This window comes from Molossus molossus, unplaced genomic scaffold (genome assembly GCF_014108415.1).
Source record: "Molossus molossus isolate mMolMol1 unplaced genomic scaffold, mMolMol1.p scaffold_m16_p_21, whole genome shotgun sequence".
Taxonomy (NCBI): Eukaryota; Metazoa; Chordata; class Mammalia; order Chiroptera; family Molossidae; genus Molossus; species Molossus molossus.
In genome coordinates this window covers 38,266,073-38,285,779 of record NW_023425357.1, presented here as the reverse complement: position 1 = coordinate 38,285,779, position 19,707 = coordinate 38,266,073, and the positions used below count along the sequence as shown (strand labels likewise).

Sequence of the window (19,707 nt, the reverse complement as noted above, 5' to 3'; positions counted from 1 at the left end):
TTGGAATACAACTATAACACAGACAAATCGACGGGAAAAAACAACAGAAAAGCAGCTTGCGAGGACCATATAACCTGGGACACTGACTCGATCCTGGTAGGCTTGCGAAGGTGTGAGATGGGGGCTGGGAGACCATGGTCAGCAGCTCGGCAGTGGCCTTAGCTGGGAGCGGTGCCCTCGGGTTACACTCCCAAGTGGCTCCACAGCGCAGAGCCGAGACAGAGGTTAAAAAAAGCCACAGCCACTCACCTTGGGCTTCGGCAGAGGGAAGGCAGACTGGACTGGAACTGTGTCAGGACACTCGGGATTTGGAGGGCACTCAGAGCTTTTGCTGAGTTGCTGCCACACAGGACGGTGGCCATATTGCTCCTTCTCAGGGCTCTGGGGAGAGGCAGCAAGCCCTCCCTCAGAGAACCAACCCCACACTGTGGGCCATTGAAATGCTAATTGAAGCTCATTAACAACCAGCATCTGCCCCACCCTCGTGAAATCCCCTTCTGAGCACATGAGGGAGGTTTTCAATCAACTGACAACCCAAAACTCATCAAGTAACCTCGACTGCTAGCCTCCAGGCAAAAAGTGAGAGGATAACAGTACCTTTCCTGGGCTGGCAACTTTAACCAGGAAAGTAAGACTTGACAGTGGCGTTTAACGTGGGGGCGCCCTCGCTCATCTAAACCCAGGAGAGGGAGCCACAAACAGCAGAACACCAACACCCACAGGGAAAACTTGACAGGCTCCAAAGCCCACAGGGATAGCCAAAATGGTGAAACACTGAAACAGAAGACAAATGAAAGAGCAGGAGACCTCCACCGATGATGAGATCAATGTGGAGCAGATAGGTATATTAACAGAGCTAGAATTCAGAGCCACGATCTTGAGGAAGCTCAACAGCATGAGCAAGGACATAGAGATGCTGAAAATAAGCCAATTGGAAATTAAAAACCATCAAGAAAAGATAAAAAATGACATATCAGAAATGAAAAACACATTGGAAGGTTTAAAAAGCAGAGTAGAGGACACTGAACACCAGATCAATAAATTAGAAGACAGGGTAGAAGAAACCAACCAATCAGAAAACCAAAAGGAAAAGACAATTAAAAAACAGGAAGACAGCTTAAGAGAACTGTGGGACAACTGGAAACATAATAACATTCGCATCATAGGAGTCCCCAAAGAAGAAAAAAATGAGCAACGGATAGAGAATATATTCAAAAAAATAGTGACAGAAAACTTCCCTACATTGGTGAAGGAAGAAGGCATTCAAGTTCAAGAAGCACAGAGAGTCCCAAGTAAAAAGAACCCAAAGAGACAAACACCAAGACACATAGTAATTAAAATGCCACAAATTAAAGACAACGGGAGAATCCTAAAAGGAGCAAGAGATAAGCAACAGGTTACCTACAAAGGAAACCCCATAAGGCTCTCAGCTGACTTCTCACAAGAAACACTACAGCCCAGAAGAGATTGGCATGAAGTAATCAAGATCATAAAAAACAAGGATCTGAATCCAAGACTACTCTACCCAGCAAGGCTGTCATTTAAAATAGAAGGTCAAATAAAGAGCTTACCAGACAAAAAAAGGTTAAGGGAATACATTAGCACCAAACCAGCACTGCAAGAAATGTTAAAAGGACTACTGTAATTAGCAGTAGAAATGGGAAGAAAAATAGAACCAAACTAAACAAAAATGGAAATAAATAAGTACATATCAATAATGACCTTAAATGTAACTGGATTGAATGCTCCAAGAAAAAGACACAGAGTAGCTGATTGAATAAGAAAGCATGAGTCATATATATGTTGTTTACAAGAGACCCACCTCACAACAAAGGACTCACATAGGTTGAAAGTGAAGGGATGGGAAAAAATTTTCCAAGCAAATGGAAAGCAAAAAAAAAGCTGGGGTAGCAATACTCATATCTGATAAAATAGATTTCAAAATTAAGGCCATAACTAGAGACAAAGAAGGCCACTACATAATATTGAAAGGATCTATCCAACAGGAAGATATAACCTTGATAAACATATGCACCCAATATAAGAGCACCAACATATATTAAAAATCTTCTAGAGGACTTCCAAAGAGAAATTGACAGCAATACAATCATAGCAAGGGACTTCAACACCCCGTTGACACCACTGGATAGATCCTCTAGACAAAAAATAAACAAGGAAACAGAGACTCTAAATGAAGCACTAGACCAAATGGATTAAATAGATATCTACAGAGAATTACACCCCAAAACTACAGAATACACATTCTGCTCAAGTGCACATGGGACATTCTCTAAGATAGACCACATGATAGGACACAAACTAAATCTCTACAAATTCAAGAAGACTGAAATCATATCAAGCATCATCTCAGATCACAATGGCATGAAACTAGAAATCAACTGCAACAAGAACATGCAAAGGCATTTGAAGACATGGAGGCTAAATAGCATGTTATTAAACAATGAATGGGTTACCAGGGAAATCAAGTATGTAATTAAAAACATCCTGGAAACCAATGAAAATGAACACACAACAACACAAAATCTATGGGATGCAGCAAAAGCCGTTCTGAGAGGGAAGTTCATAGCACTACAGGCCTACCCCAAGAAACAAGAAAAATTTCTAATTGACTGTCTAACCTCACAACTTAAAGAATTAGAAAGCAAACAAAAAGAAAACCCCAGAGCAAGTAGAAGGAAGGGAATAGTAAAGATCAGAGCAGAAATAAATGACATAGAGACCAAAAAAGCAATTCAAAGGATCAGTGAAACAAAGAGCTGGTTTTTCAAAAAGATAAACAAGATCGATGGACCCTTAGGTAGACTCACCAAGAAACAAAGAGAGAGAACCCAAATACACAAAATCAGAAATGAAAGAGGAGAAGTAACAACCACCACCACAGAAATACAAAAGATCATTAACAGCTACTATGAACAACTATATGCCAACAAATTTGACAATCTAAGCAAAATGGACAAACTTCTAGAAACACACAGTCTCCCAAAACTGGACCGGGAAGAGATAGAAAACTTGAACAGACCAATAACAACTAAGGAAATTGAAGAGGTAATCAAGACTCTCTCAGCAAACAAAAGCCCAGGCCAGATGGCTTCACAGGGGAGTTTTACCGAACATTCAAAAAAGAACTAACACTCATTCTCCACAAACTATTTCATAAAATTCAAGAAGAAGGAAGACTTCCAAACTTGTTCCATGAGGCCAGCATAATTCTAATTCCAAAACCAGAAAAAGACACTACAAAAAAAGAAAACTACAGGCCAATATCCCTGATGAACATAGACACCAAAATCCTGAACAACATATTAGCAAATTGGATCCAGAAATACATCAAAAAAATTATTCACCATGACCAAGTGGGATTCATTCCAGGGATGCAAGGCTGGTACAATATTCACAAATCAATAAATGCGATACACCACATAAACAAAATGAAGAATAAAAACCACATGATCATATCAATAGATGCTGAAAAAGCATTCGACAAAATCCAGTATCCATTTCTGATAAAAACGCTCAGCAATGTGGGAATAGAGGGATCATATCTCGACATCATAAAGGCCATATATGAAAGACCTATAGCCAACATCATACTCAATGGACAGAAACTAAAAACATTTCCATTAAGAACAGGAACAAGACAGGGATGTCCACTTTCGCCACTCTTATGTAACATAGTATTGGAAGTCTTAGCCACAGCAATCAGACAGGAGGAAAAAGTAAATGGGATCCAAATTGGAAAGGAGGAAGTGAAACTATCATTATTTGCAGATAACTTGATATTATATATAGAAAACCCTGAATACTCCATCAAAAATCTACTAGACTTAATAAATAAATTTGGCAAAGTAGCAGGATACAAAATTAATGTCAAGAAATTGATGGCATTCTTATACACCAATGATGAACTCACAGAAAGAGAAACTGAAAAAACAATCCCATTTACCATCGCGCCAAAAAAATTAAGATACCTAGGAATAAACTTAACCAAAGAATTTAAGGACCTATTTGCAGAAAACTACAGGACATTGAAAAAAGAAAGAGAAGTAGATATAAAAGAGTGGAAGCACTCTTGTTCATGGATTGGAAGAATTAACATCATTAAAATGTCCATACTACCCAAAGCACTCTATAGATTCAATGCAATCCCATCAAAATACCAATGACATATTTCACAGAACTAGAACAAATACTTCAAAAGTTCATATGGAACCAAAAAAGACCCTGAATAGCCACTGCAGTCTTGAAAAAGAAGGACAAAGTAGGTGGGATCACAATACCAGATATCAGGTTATACTACAAAGCGACTGTAATCAAAACAGCCTGGTACTGGCACAAGAACGGGCATATAGACCAGTGGAACAGAACTGAGAACCCAGAAATGGACCCAAGGCAATATGCTCAATTAATATTTGACAAAGGTGACAAGAGAATACAGTGGAGTAAAAACAGCCTCTTTAATAAATGGTGTTGGGAAAATTGGACAGCTACATGCAAAAAAATGAAAATAGACCATCAACTTACACCATACACAAAAATAAACTCAAAATGAATAAAACACTTAAATGTGACCCATGAATCCATAAAAATTCTAGAAGAAAATGTAGGCAACAAAATTTCGGACATCATACGGAACAGAATTTTCACTGATACATCACCTAAGGCAACAGAAACAAAAGAGAAAATGAACACATGGAACTACATCAAACTAAAAAGCTTCTGCACAGCAAAAGAAACAATCATCAAAATGAAAAGGCAACCCACTGTATGGGAGAACATGATTGCCAATGATATATCAGATAAGGGGTTAATTTCCAATATATATAGAGTGCTCATACAACTCAACAAAAGGAAGACAAAGAACCCAATTAAAAAATAGACACCTCTCCAAACAGGACATACAAATGGCTAAGAAACATAGGGAGAAATGCTCAACATCATTAATCATCAGAGAGAAGCAAATTAAAACAACAATGAGGTATCACCTCACACCTGTCAGAATGGCCGCCATCACCAAATCATCAAACAACAAGTGTTGGCGAAGGTGTGGAGAAAAGGGGACTCTAATACACTGCTGGTGGGAATGCAGACTGGTGCAGCCACTATGGAAAACAATATGGTGTTACCTCAAAAAATTAAAAATTCAACTTCCATTTGACCCAGTGATCCTGCTTCTAGGAATATACCCTAAGAAGCCTGAAACACCAATCAGGAAGAATATATGTACCCCCATGTTCATAGCTGCACTATTTACAATAGCTAAGATCTGGAAACAGCCCAAGTGTCCATCAGTAGACAAATGGATAAAAAAGCAGTGGTACATATACACAATGGAGTACTATGCAGCTGTAAGAAAGAAAGATCTCTTGTCCATTTAGATGACATGGAGGGACCTGGAAAGTATTATCCTATGGAGGGAAATAAGCCACGTAGAAAAAGACAAATACCACATGGTCTCACTTATATACAGAACATAATGAACATAACAGTCTGAGGAATATGGTAGACCCAGAAACATGGAAGTAGGGCACATACTGACATCCCTCAGAAGAGTGGTGTGGGGGGGGGAGATAAACCACAGAACTTATATGCATGTATACATAACCAATGGACATGGACAACAAAGCCGGGGGTGGGATGGGGGTGTGGGGGAGGGGTGTGCCAATGGGGTAAAAAAGGAGAAACATCTGTAACAAAAAAATAAATAAATTTTTAAAAATAGAAAAAAGAGACAAGAAATGTTGAAGAAGACAAAGAGCAAAAATCTGAACAATAAAATGGCAATAAATACATATCTATCAATAATTGAATTTACAAACAAAATGAGCAAGTAGAACAGAAACACTCATAGATACAGAAAACTTTTAGTTGGTTGCCAGTTGAGAGGAGGCTGGGCGGATGCGTGAAAAAGGTGAAGGAGTTAAGCACAAATTGGTTGTTAGACTGATGAACCTCAAAGGGAAGTGGGGCGTGAGAGCGGGAAGACATACACCAAAGAACTTCTATACATATATGCATAACCAATGGACACAGACAGTGTGGGGAAGGCAGGAGGAGGGCAGGAGCAGGGAGGAGGGGGTCAATGTGGGAAAACAGAGGAACATCTGTAATACATTCAACAACAAAGATAAGTTTAAAAAGAAAAAAACAGAAACAAAAGTACATCTAGACATGTCATAGAGGCACTGCTGTTCACCAGAGACAAAGGAAAACTTAACATGAAACCAAGAGAAAGGATAATTTACCCTTAGAAAATAAATACTCAAACTATTAGGCTAACTTAATATTTTTCAACAGCAATAACAATGGCCATAAAATAATTGAATTATTATTTGAAGGGCTGAGGTAGAAAGAGTAAAATAAAGACACCTTTAGACAAAGAACAAAAAATTTATACTCATTGACTCTCACTGAAAGAACTATTAAAAGGTGTCCTAAAGGAAGAAATTAATGTTCACAATGTGAAAAAGGAAATAGGAAAATAATCTAGTAAGTTTGAGGATTGACCTAAATAAACATTAAGACAGAGGATCTTTGCCCTGGCCAGTTTGACTCAGTAGTTAGAGCATTGGCCTGCAGTTCAGAGAGACCCGGGTTCAGTTCCCGCTAAGGGCACATATCTCAAGTTGCAGTTTGTCCCCGGTCCTGGATGGGTCATGCAGGTGGCAGCCACTTGATGTATACCTTTCACATCAATGTTACTCTCGCTCTCTCTCTCTCTTCCTCTCTCTCCCTCCCGCTCTATCTGAATAAAAAATTTAAAAATGTCCTCAAGTGAGACATGTATCCAAATATATCAGAAATGATGACAAATATAAATGGACTATATTCTTCATTTAAAAGACAGAGGACTCACTGGGCTCAGTGGACTGAGCATCATCCCATGGACTGAGCATTGATTTTTTTATTTTATTTTTGTTACAGATGTTTCTCCTTTTTTTGGTTTGTTTGTTTTGTTTTGGTTTGGTTTGTTTTTATCCTCATCCGAGGACATTTTTCCATTTTTTGTTCAGATAGAATGGGAGAGGGAGAGAGAGAGAAACATCGACGTGAAAGGGACACATCAAGTGGCTGCTACCCACACAACCCCAACCGGGGCCGGAAACAAACTGCAACCGAGATACATGCCCTTAGCGGGATCCAAACCCGGGTCTCTCGGGACTGCAGGCCAACACTCTAACCACTGAGCCAAACTGGCCAGGGCTCTTTCTCCTTTTTTACCCCATTGACACCCTCCTCCCCATCCCCCCCCACCCCCATCCCCAGCATTATCCCATGGACTGAGAGGTCTGGGTTCCATTTCTAGTCAGGGCATATGCCCGGGTTTCAAGCTCAGTCTCCAGTAGGGGGTGTGCAGGAGGCAGCCGATTGATGTTCCGCTCTCACATTGGTGTTTCACTCTCACATCGATATTTCTATCTCTCTCTCCCTTCCTTTCTCTCTAAAAATAAATAAATAAATAAATAAATAAATAAATAAATAAATAAATAAATAATATTTTTTTAAAAAGGAGGACAGATGTTTTTATTTTATTTTTTTTAATTTTTATATTTATTTTTTTGTTACAGCTATTTCTCCTTTTTTACCCCACTGGCACCCCCCTCCCCATCCCACCCCCGTCGCGGCCCCGGCTTAGTTGTCCATGTATGTTGGTCATGCATACATGCATGTAAGTTCTGTGGTTTATCTCTTCCCACCCCACCCCCCACCTCCTCTTCTGAGGGATGTCAGTCTGTGCCCTACTTCCATGTTTCTGGATCTACCATATTCCTCAGACTGTTATGTTCATTATATTCCGTATATAAGTGAGATCATGTGGTATTTGTCTTTTACTGCTTGGCTTATTTCACTTAGGATAATACTTTCCAGGTCCCTCCATGTCATCTAAATGGACAAGAGATCTTTCTTTCTTACAGCTGCATAGTACTCCATTGTGTATATGTACCACTGCTTTTTTATCCATTTGTCTACTGATGGACACTTGGGCTGTTTCCAGATCTTAGCTATTGTAAATAGTGCAGCTATGAACATGGGGGTACATATATTCTTCCTGATTGGTGTTTCAGGCTTCTTAGGGTATATTCCTAGAAGCAGGATCACTGGGTCAAATGGAAGTTGAATTTTTAATTTTTTGAGGTAACACCATATTGTTTTCCATAGTGGCTGCACCAGTCTGCATTCCCACCAGCAGTGTATTAGAGTCCCCTTTTCTCCACACCTTCGCCAACACTTGTTGTTTGATGATTTGGTGATGGCGGCCATTCTGACAGGTGTGAGGTGATACCTCATTGTTGTTTTAATTTGCATCTCTCTGATGGATAGTGATGTTGAGCATTTCTTCATATGTCCCTTGGCCATTTGTATGTCCTGTTTGGAGAGGTGTCTATTCAGCTCCTCTGCCCATTTTTTAATTGGGTTCTTTGTCTTCCTTTTGTTGAGTTGTATGAGCACTCTATATATATTGGAAATTAACTCCTTATCTGATACATCATTGACAATGGTGTTCTCCCATACAGTGGGTTGCCTTTCCATTTTGATGATTGTTTCATTTGCTGTGCAGAAGCTTTTCAGTTTGATGTAGTCCCATGTGTTCATTTTGTGCTTTGTTTCTGTTGCCTTAGGTGATGTATCAGTGAAAATTCTGCTCCGTATGAAGTCCGAAATTTTGTTGCCTACATTTTCTTCTAGAATTTTTATGGATTCATGGGTCACATTTAAGTCTTTTATCCACTTTGAGCTTATTTTTGTGTATGGTGTAAGTTGATGGTCTAGTTTCATTTTTTTGCATGTACCTGTCCAATTTTCCCAACACCATTTACTAAAGAGGCTGTCTTTACTCCAAAGTATGACCTTGCCACCTTTGTCAAATATTAATTGAGCATATTGCCTTGGGTCCATTTCTGGGTTTTCAGTTTTGTTTCACTGGTCTATATGCCTGTTCTTGTGCCAGTACCAGGCTATTTTGATTACAGTGGCTTTGTAATATAATCTGATATCTGGTATTGTGATCCCACCTACTTTGTCCTTCTTTTTCAAGACTGCAGTGGCTATTCAGGGTCTTTTTTGGTTCCATATGAACTTTTGAAATATTTGTTTTAGTTCTGTGAAATATGTCATTGGTATTTTGATGGGATTGCATTGAATCTATAGAGTGCTTTGGGTAGTATGGACATTTTAATGATGTTAATTCTTCCAATCCAGGAACAGGGTATGTGCTTCCACTTTTTTATATCTTCCTCTATTTCTATTTTCAGTGTCCTGTAGTTTTCTGTAAATAGGTCCTTTACTTCTTTGGTTAAATTTATTCCTAGGTATCTTAATTTTTTTGGCACGATGGTAAATGGGATTGTTTTTTCAGTTTCTCTTTCTGTGAGTTCATCATTGGTGTACAAGAATGCCGTCGATTTATTGACATTAATTTTGTATCCTGCTACTTTGCCAAATTTATTTACTAAGTCTAGTAGATTTTTGATGGAGTCATTAGGGTTTTCTATATATAATATCATGTCATCTGCAAATAATGACAGTTTCACTTCCTCCTTTCCAATTTGGATCCCATTTACTTTTTCCTCCTGTCTGATTATTGTGGCTAAGACTTCCAATACTATGTTACATAAGAGTGGCGAAAGTGGACATCCCTGTCTTGTTCCTGTTCTTAATGAAAATGTTTTTAGTTTCTGTCCATTGAGTATGATGTTGGCTATAGGTCTTTCATATATGGCCTTTATGATGTCGAGATATGATCCCTCTATTCCCACATTGCTGAGCGTTTTTATCAGAAATGGATGGTAGATTTTGTCGAATGCTTTTTCAGCATCTATTGATATGATCATGTGGTTTTTATTCTTCATTTTGTTTATGTGGTGTATCGCATTTATTGATTTGTGAATATTGTACCAGCCTTGCATCCCTGGAATGAATCCCACTTGGTCATGGTGAATAATTTTTTTGATGTATTTCTGGATCCAATTTGCTAATATGTTGTTCAGGATTTTGGTGTCTATGTTCATCAGGGATATTGACCTGTAGTTTTCTTTCTTTGTAGTGTCTTTTTCTGGTTTTGGAATTAGAATTATGCTGGCCTCATAGAACGAGTTTGGAAGTCTTCCTTCTTCTTGAATTTTATGAAATAGTTTGAGGAGTAAGGGCGTTAGTTCTTTTTTGAATGTTCGGTAAAACTCCCCTGTGAAGCCATCTGGCCTGGGCTTTTGTTTGCTGAGAGAGTCTTGATTACCTCTTCAATTTCCTTAGTTGTTATTGGTCTGTTCAAGTTTTCTATCTCTTCCCGGTCCAGTTTTGGGAGACTGTGTGTTTCTAGAAGTTTGTCCATTTTGCTTAGATTGTCAAATTTGTTGGCATATAGTTGTTCATAGTAGCTGTTAATGATCTTTTGTATTTCTGTGGTGTCAGTTGTTACTTCTCCTCTTTCATTTCTGATTTTGTGTATTTGGGTTCTCTCTCTTTGTTTCTTGGTGAGTCTACCTAAGGGTCCATCGATCTTGTTTATCTTTTTGAAAAACCAGCTCTTTGTTTCATTGATCCTTTGAATTGCTTTTTTTGGTCTCTGTGTCGTTTATTTCTGCTCTGATCTTTACTATTCCCTTCCTTCTACTTGCTCTGGGGTTTTCTTTTTGTTTGCTTTCTAATTCTTTAAGTTGTGAGGTTAGACAGTCAATTAGAAATTTTTCTTGTTTCTTGGGGTAGGCCTGTAGTGCTATGAACTTCTCTCTCAGAACTGCTTTTGCTGCATCCCATAGATTTTGTGTTGTTGTGTGTTCGTTTTCATTGGTTTCCTGGAAGTTTTTAATTACATCTTTGATCTCCTCAGTGACCCATTCAGTGTTTAATAACATGCTATTTAGCCTCCATGTGTTGAAATATCTTTGCATGTTCTTGTTGCAATTGATTTCTAGTTTCATGCCATTGTGATCTGAGAGGATGCTTGATATGATTTCAATCTTCTTGAATTTGTAGAGATTTAGTTTGTGTCCTATCATGTGGTCTATCTTAGAGAATGTCCCATGTGCACTTGAGAAGAATGTGTATTCTGTAGTTTTGGGGTGTAATTCTCTGTAGATATCTATTTAATCCATTTGGTCTAGTGCTTCATTTAGAGTCTCTGTTTCCTTGTTTATTTTTTGTCTAGAGGATCTATCCAGTGGTGTCAACGGGGTGTTGAAGTCCCTTGCTATGATTGTATTGCTGTCAATTTCTCTTTGGAAGTCCTCTAGAAGATTTTTAATATATTTTGGTGCTCCTATATTGGGTGCATATGTTTATCAAGGTTATATCTTCCTGTTGGATAGATCCTTTCAATATTATGTAGTGGCCTTCTTGTCTCTAGTTATGGCTTTCATTTCGAAATCTATTTTATCAGATATGAGTATTGCTACCCCAGCTTTTTTTTTTTGCTTTCCATTTGCTTGGAAAATTTTTTCCCATCCCTTCACTTTCAACCTATGTGAGTCTTTTGTTGTGAGGTGGGTCTCTGATAAACAACATATAGATGAGTCATGCTTTCTTATCCAATCTGCTACTCTGTGTCTTTTTCTGGGAGCATTCAATCCATTTACATTTAAGGTGATTATTGATATGTACTTATTTATTGTTTAGTGTGGTTCTATTTTTCTTCCCATTTCTACTGCTAATTACAGCAGTCCTTTTAACATTTCTTGCAGTGCTGGTTTGGTGCTAATGTATTCCCTTAGCCTTTTTTTGTCTGGGAAGCTCTTTATTTGACCTTCTATTTTAAATGATAGCCTTGCTGGGTAGAGTAGTCTTGGATTCAGATTCTTGTTTTTCATGACCTTAATTACTTCATGTCATTTCCTTCTGGCCTGTAGTGTTTCTTGTGAGACGTCAGCTGAGAGCCTTATGGGTTTTCCCTTGTAGGTAACCTGTTGCTTATCTCTTGCTGCTTTTAGGATTCTCTCTTTGTCTTTAATTTGTGGCATTTTAATTACTATGTGTCTTGGTGTGGGCCTGTTTGGGTTCTTTTTACTTGGGACTCTCTGTGCTTCTTGAACTTGAATGCCTTCTTCCTTCACCAATGTAGGGAAGTTTTCTGTCACTATTTTTTTGAATATATTCTCTATCCCTTGCTCATTTTCTTCTTCTTCGGGGACTCCAATGATGCGTATATTATTACGTTTCCAGTTGTCCCACAGTTCTCTTATGCTGTCTTCCTGTTTTTCAATCGTTTTTTCCTTTTGTTTTTCTGATTGTTCATTTTTTCTACCCTGTCTTCGAATTCACTGATCCAGTGCTCAGTTTCCTCAACTCTGCTTTTTAAACCTTCCAATGTGTTTTTCATTTCTGATATGTCATTTTTTATCTTTTCTTGATGGTTTTTAATTTCCAATTGGCTTATTTTCAGCATGTCTATGTCCTTGCTCATGCTGTTGAGCTTCCTCAAGATCGTGGCTCTGAATTCTAGCTCTGTTAACATGCCTAATTGCTCCACATTAATCTCATCTTCGGTGGAGGTCTCTTGCTCTTTCATTTGGCTTCTGTTTCTGTGTTTCACCATTTTGGCTATCCCTGTGGGCTTTGGAGCCTGCAAGTTTTCCCTGTGGGTGTTGGTGTTCTGCTGTTTGTGGCTCCCTCTCCTGGGTTTAGATGAGCGAGCGCGGCCCCACGTTAAACACCACTGTCAAGTCTTACTTTCCTGGTTAAAGTTGCTAGCCCAGGAAAGGTACTGTTATCCTCTAGCTTTTTGCTTGGAGGCTAGCAGTCGAGGTTACTTGATGAGTTTTGGGTTGTCAGTTGATTGAAAACCTCCCTCACGTGCTCAGAAGGGGATTTCATGAGGGTGGAGCAGATGCTGCTTGTTAAGAGCTTCAATTAGCATTTCAATGGCCCACAGGCTGGGGTTGGATCTCTGAGGGAGGGGTCGCTGCCTCTCCCCAGAACCCTGGGAAGGAGCAATATGGCCACCCTCCTGCGTGGCTGCACTCAGCAAAAGCTCTGAGTGCCCTCCAAATCCCGAGTGTCCAACACAGCTCCAGTCCAGTCCGCCCTCCTTCTGCTGGAGCCCAAGGTGAGTGGCTGTGGCTGTTTTAGCCTCTGTCCCGGCTCTGCGCTGTGGAGCCGCCTGGGAGTGTAACCCGAGGGTGCTGCTCACAGCTGAGGCTGCTGCCGAGCTGCTGACTGTGGCCTCCCAGGTCCCTTCTCGCGCCTTCGCAATCCTACCAGGATCGAGTCAGTGTCCCTGGTTATATGGTCCTCGCAAGCTGCTTTTCTGTTGGTTTTTCCCGACGATTTGTCTGTATTATAGTTGTAATTCCAGTTTGGTTCTGGGAGATGGTCTGTGTAGCTTCCATTCACTCTGCCGCCATTTTTTCGACCTCCAAAGTACAAATCTAAATGCAGGCTTTTTCATGTGTATCTTGTCTCAGACATTCATTAGCTTTGTGACTAGTGGGTAGTTCATGGTCCATCAAAGCTCAAAGTTTCTCTGTATCAGGACAGATATTTTTAAATCCAGCAATATACAAGGCATGTGGAGAAAGGTTATAAGAGATGGAAACAACAATACGACGAAAAAACTAACTGAAAGAAAGATGGCATAACTTTAATACCAGATTACACTGTATACCAATTTTATGTTTTTAAAAAGGTACATAAAGAAGATCATTACTGCCCTGGCCGGTTTGGTTCAGCAGTTAGAGCGTCGGCCTGCGGTCCTGAGAGACCCGGGTTCGGTTCCCACTAAGGGCGCGTACCTCAGTTGCAGTTTGTCCCCGGCCCTGGTCGGTTGTGCAGGTGGCAGCCACTCGATGTGTCCCTTTCACATCGATGTTTCTCTCTCTCTCTGTTCCTCTCTCTCCCTCCCACTCTACCTGAACAAAAAATGGAAAAATGTCCTCGGGTGAGGAAAAAAAAAAGATCATTACCTTTAGCAGTTCTGAACTTGTATGCATCTAACAATATAGCCCAAAAAATAAAAGACAGAAGTGAACTTAATTATAAGGAAGAACTGGCAAATAGCAACCATAGTAGGAAATTTTAACATGCCTCCCTAAGTAATTGATAGCTGGGTCCACTGAAATATAGAATAGATAGAATCCTACACCAAACAGTAACAGGTTATATATACTATTCAAGCCCACTTGAAACAATCATTAAAATTATATCCTCGCTTTTCTGTCTTTTTTTTCTTTTTCTTTTTCTGTTTTTTGTTTGTTTGTTTGTTTAGAATAACCTGTCCACAGCTGTGTATCTGGGACATTAAAAATTAAATAAATAAATAAATAAATAAATAAATAAATAAATAAATAATATTTTCAATAAGACCACAATCAAATGTAAACAAAAAACAAGGAATTGACAGACCACATTCTCTAATGTCAATGCAATATAATTATAAATGAATCCGTAAAATTTAACTAGATGCTCATGTGCTTGGGGTTGAGGAATTCAATATTTTCCCTAAACATATGGAGATTTAGTTATATATAGTATTTACAAATACTACCTGTAGAATGCACCTAAATAACTCAATTTCAAATCTATATAATTAGAAAAGAAGACTGAACATTAACAGTTCAAGTGTCTATCTCAAGAAGGTACCAAAACAAAACAATGGAATTAAGAAGGCAATGCCAAAGATAGAGCTAAAATTAATGATGTAGGGGGAAAATGCATAGTAAGGACAAATAAAACCAAATGTCTAGTAAATAGATCTCCAGTTTTTCTCCAGGTCTTTATTTAAAGAAAGAAACAAAGAAAATGTTAGTATAAAGATGAAGAACTTATAAAAATCCCAAGGAAAATATAAACTTTCATGCCAATAAATTGGAAAGTTTAGATAGTTACTTTCCTAGAAAAAATATAACCTATAAAAAATTAACACAAAAAGAAATAGAAAAATCGATTATAAAGTAATTCTTTCATATTTTCATCTGGCACTTGTTTAATTTTTTACATTTAAATCTTTTGATTCGTCTGGAGTCATTTTGGTATATGGTGTGAACCATGGCTCCAGCTTTAAATCCTGATGGCTATCTAGTTGTTTCAGTCTATCACTTGATTTATTTGTTTATTGAATAGTACATCTCTTCTGTACTGGTTTCAAATGGCATATTTGTTAAAGTACTAAATCCCATATACAGAGTTCATTTCTGGACACTTTATATTCAGTTCCATTGGTCTGGCCTTTTTTCTTCCTCTCTCTCTCTTTTCTAAAGGCTTTAAAATATGTTGTACTATCTGGTGGGGCTTTGATCTTAAAACCAGACATTGTAAGGTAAGTAAACTATAGGCCTATCTTATTTGAATGTGGCCATAAAATCCTCAATAAAATATTAGCAAACTGAATCCAGCAATGTATAAGCAAGCAATAAATCATGATCAAGCAGGGTGTGAGCCAGGAATGTAAAGATGGTTTTGTTTTCAAAATTTTACTAATATAATTTACCATCTTTCATTTAAAGGAGAAAACCATTTTATCATCTCCTATGCTGCTGAAAAACTACTTAGTAATATTTAATACTTATTTTTAGAAAACTCAGCAAATTAGGAAAAAGGGGAACTTACTTATTTTAATAATAGGTATCCACTCAAAGCTATAATAAACATTTCATTTCATGGTAAAACTTTATTTTATTTTAATATTTTTCTTTATTGTTTTTAGAGAGAGAGGAAGGGAGAGGGAGAGAAATAGAATGATAGATGGATGAGAGAGAACATCAATGAGCTGCTTTCTGCACCACCACCCCCACCCTCCCACCTCCTGCCAATGTGGATCAGCCGGCAACCTGGGCATGTGCCCTGACCTGAAACTGAACCAGTGACCTCTTGGTGCATGGGTGGACGATCAACACTCAGCCACACTGGCTGGGCTCACAGTAAAACTTTAAAAGCATTTCCTTAGGGATAACTACTGTCCTCATTTCTATCCGGCATCCTGCTGGAGATCTGAATCAGTACAATGTAACAAGAAAAACAAAGGTATACGGATTGGAAAGAGGAAAAATCGAGCATTACTCACAAATCATTTGATTCTCTACACAGAAAATCCAAGAGAATCTACAGTCCAATTACAAGAATTGATTTGAGTTCCACAAGATTACCAGAGACAAAACAATAGTGTTCCTGAATACCAGCAACAAACAATGAGAAAATGTGGCTTTTCAAAAACAAACATTTAAAATAACAGACTACTAGGTATCTGAGAATAAACCTGCTCGAAGATGTGTATGACTTTGTATAGAGATTATAATATTTTATTAATGACACAAAAGAGAACCCTAAAAATATGGAGAAATATACCACATTCACAGATGTGAAGTTACTATCATAAAGATGGCAATTTATTTCCAGGGTAATCTATAAATTAAACGAGATTTCATCCTAACAGAGGTTGTTCATGAAACTTTACAAGGTGATTCAAAAATCATATGGAAGAATAAAAAGAATTATAAGAATGGACTCACCCAACCAATCAACATTCTTTATCACCTCTCTCTCTCTCTCTCTCTCTCTCTCTCTCTCTCTCAAATATATATTTTCTTTGGAGGAAGCTATGCTAGGGTGGGTGTCAACGAGGCCTTGGCTCTGTTTCAGGCTAACACACATTCTCCATGCTTTCAGGACCTTCTCAATGACCTGTTTGCCACGATTTTCCTGGTGGGGGCTGTGATCTTTGCTGTACAAAATCGACAAACTATGCCAATGAACTACTTTATTGCTGTGGTGAGTCTCCCTTGTTGGGCTATTTGTTCAGAAATTACTTCTTTTTGGAGAAAGGGTGTTTTCACCCATTTGAATGCCAGGGCTTCTTTTCTTTTCACAGAATCTTGAGATCCAAGCAAAGTTTGAAAGTAAAGCTGATAGCCCTGGCCGGTTTGGCTCAGCGGTTAGAGCGTCGGCCTGCGGTCCAGAGAGACCCGGGTTCGGTTCCCGCTAAGGGCATGTACCTTGGTTGCAGTTTGTCCCCGGCCCTGGTTGGTTGTGCGGGTGGCGACCACTCGATGTGTCCTTTTCACATCAATGTTTCTCTCTCTCTCTGTTCCTCTCTCTCCCTCCCACTCTATCTGAACAAAGAATGGAAAAATGTCCTCGAGTGAGGATGATTAAAAAAAAAGAAAGAAAGAAAGTAAAGCTGATAAATGTTCCCAGTGGAGAAGCCATTATAATAAAGATGATGTCTAGGGAGCCAGCCAAGTTAATGGTTTCCTCCTCATAGCTGCTGACCCAGAGGCAAAAGGCCCCACCCAGGCTGGGTTTAAAGAGAGAGAGAAGCGGTGGGATGACAGGGCAGTGGGGGAGGGAAATGCAGTCTCTGGGGTCTGGTCCTTTGAGGGGACAAAGGGATGTGTTTTACAGCACCTACTTACAAATTAGAAACCAGGAAACAAATTAGAAACATGCCAGCTTTGGAATGAAAAGCAAAAGTAATAAGGCTGCTTTTGTTTTCTAGGTCCTTATTGGTGTGGCGGCATTTTTTCCTTTAATCGATATATGTCTTCAAAGAAAACACTTCAGAGGCAAGAAGGTCAAAAGGAATGTGCTGGTTCCTCCTCCAAGAAAGGAAGAGCCAGATGCAAAGCCAAAGGAAGAAGCAAAACCAGCGGCAGCAGCAGGAGGAGGAGGAGCACCAGCAGCAAAGCCAAAGGATAAGGGGAAGGGAGGCAAGAAATGACATGAAGAAGACACCTGTTGTCAGACATGGCAGTGTATTTTACAACGAAGTATAGTTCCACTGTCTTCCTTGTCTTCTTTCCCAATGATTATCTTTTCCACTTAAATAACCACCTCTACTTGGAAAAGAATTCTCTTTAAATGGATTTTTTGTTCATTCAACCGAAGTTACCGAAAGTTTTGGTACAGATACTGAGGCCAGAGCTGGGCCTCTTAAGGTACTCACAGGTGACAGGGCACCAGAGGGTTTTGGGGACCAGAGTGTGGGTGATGCTGGCTGTTGACACTGACCAGCTAAAGGGGCCAGAAGAAAAGGAGAGATCGGAAAACAAAAGGATGCATTTTTATTTTCACTTTTTTTTTATTCCTAACCTGAGGATATTTTTCTACTTATTATCAGATAGAGTGGGAGAGAGGGAGACAGAAAGACAGACAGAAACATTGATGTGATAGAGCCACATCGACTGGTGGCCTCCCACTCAACCCGACCAGGGCTGGGGATGAACCGTAACAGAGGTATGTGCCCTTGACTGGAATTGAACCCGAGACTCATTGGTTAGCGGGCCAACACTCTAACCACTGAGCCAGACCGGCTAGGGCCACAATGATATTTATTTATTTGTATGTATTTATTTCCTCACCTGAGGATATTTTTCCATTTATCTCCAGATAGAGTGGGTGGGAGGGAGGGAGAGACAGAGAGACAGAGAGGGAGAGAGCGACATCACACATCGATTGGTTGCCTCCTGCAGGACCCTGACCATGGGGGATGAACCTCAACCAAGGTACATGCCCTTGACTGGAATCGAACCTGCGACTCTATGGTCCACAGGCTGACACTCCAACCACTGAGCCAAACCAGCCAGGGCCACATTGATATTTTTATTTTATATTTTTAAAAAGCATCCAGGTAGTTGCTATGAGAGAAATAAGGTTGCTGGCCTTCCTGATTCTTTCTTTGCAATTTAGTATTAGTCCTCATTTGAAGCACCCTCTGGAGGAGAGTGACAAGGGGGGTGGCAACTCTTCAGGGTTCGGGGCCTTGCCTAAGAGCCAGAGTCAGGCTGGAGTGTGGGCCAAACAGGATGGGTACAGGAGAAATTTGAGTGGATGGTTGTTGCAGAGATGGCCAGCCAGTCCCATCGGAACTGCCGCATCCCTGTCCAGTGAAGACATGAGCATAAGCCCTGAGCCAGTCTCGGAGGTGTCCCAGAGCCACGGTTCCCACACACAAGCCTGGGGTCAGGGCTTCACTCTTACTGGACAGTCAAGCCACTCTGGCAGGAGAAGTGTCATTCTCATGAAAGAAAAGTGAGGTCCCAAATTTATGCATGAGAATCTGTATTGGGGGGGGGGGGATGAGACCAGCCAGGGACAATGTAAGAGACAGGTGGGGAGAGTCAGCTGGGCCTTGTCTGCCATGGTAAGGAATTTGGCCTCTGTCCTAAGTGCCACAGAAATCCCTGAAGCCAAGGAAGTGGCACGGTCCACTTCCACTGGGAGGAAATGACACATTTGGCCACTGCTGAAAAGGAGGTAGCTGCCTGTCATGCAGGTGGGGAAGATGGGCAGCTGGAGCAGGTCCCTGGTGAAGCAGAAATAGCTGGAACTTGGGACAGCAAGCAGGCAGTGGGCCCTACCCAAGGCATCTCTACCCTTCAAGTCCACCCCCTGCTGGCAATCCTACTAAAAGTGAAAACCTACAGGGTTTTCTAGAAAAAAACTAAAAAATGTACACTATCCTGTTGTATGGCCCAGAATTCCCCTCCTAGATACTTATCCAAGAGGAATGATGTACTAGAATGTTAATAATAGTCCAAAAGCTAAAAATAGACCAAATGTTTAAAAGGAGGTACATTGCTACATTCACGCAATAGAGTATTGCTCAACAACAAAAATCAAGGTACTGATACATGATGATGAATAGTGATAAAAGTAAAAGATTCATAATAAATCTTACATAGTATTGAGAAACCAGACCCAAAAGGACATACCATATGATTCCATTACTATGAAGTTAAGAACAGGGGTAAATATAGTAAAAGA

At 39.7% G+C, this 19,707-nt stretch overlaps 1 protein-coding gene across 1 annotated transcript in view; it reads left to right on the top strand.

Annotated features, from left to right (window-relative positions):
* CMTM2 (CKLF like MARVEL transmembrane domain containing 2) overlaps positions 1–19,707 on the top strand; it is a 32,920-nt gene that overhangs the window by 11,619 nt on the left and 1,594 nt on the right. The window contains exons 3-4 of the mRNA XM_036276066.1: positions 16,612–16,713; positions 17,441–17,593. Of these exons, the coding sequence (XP_036131959.1) occupies positions 16,612–16,713; positions 17,441–17,593 (255 nt within the window). The remainder of the gene's footprint in view (positions 1–16,611; positions 16,714–17,440; positions 17,594–19,707) is intronic.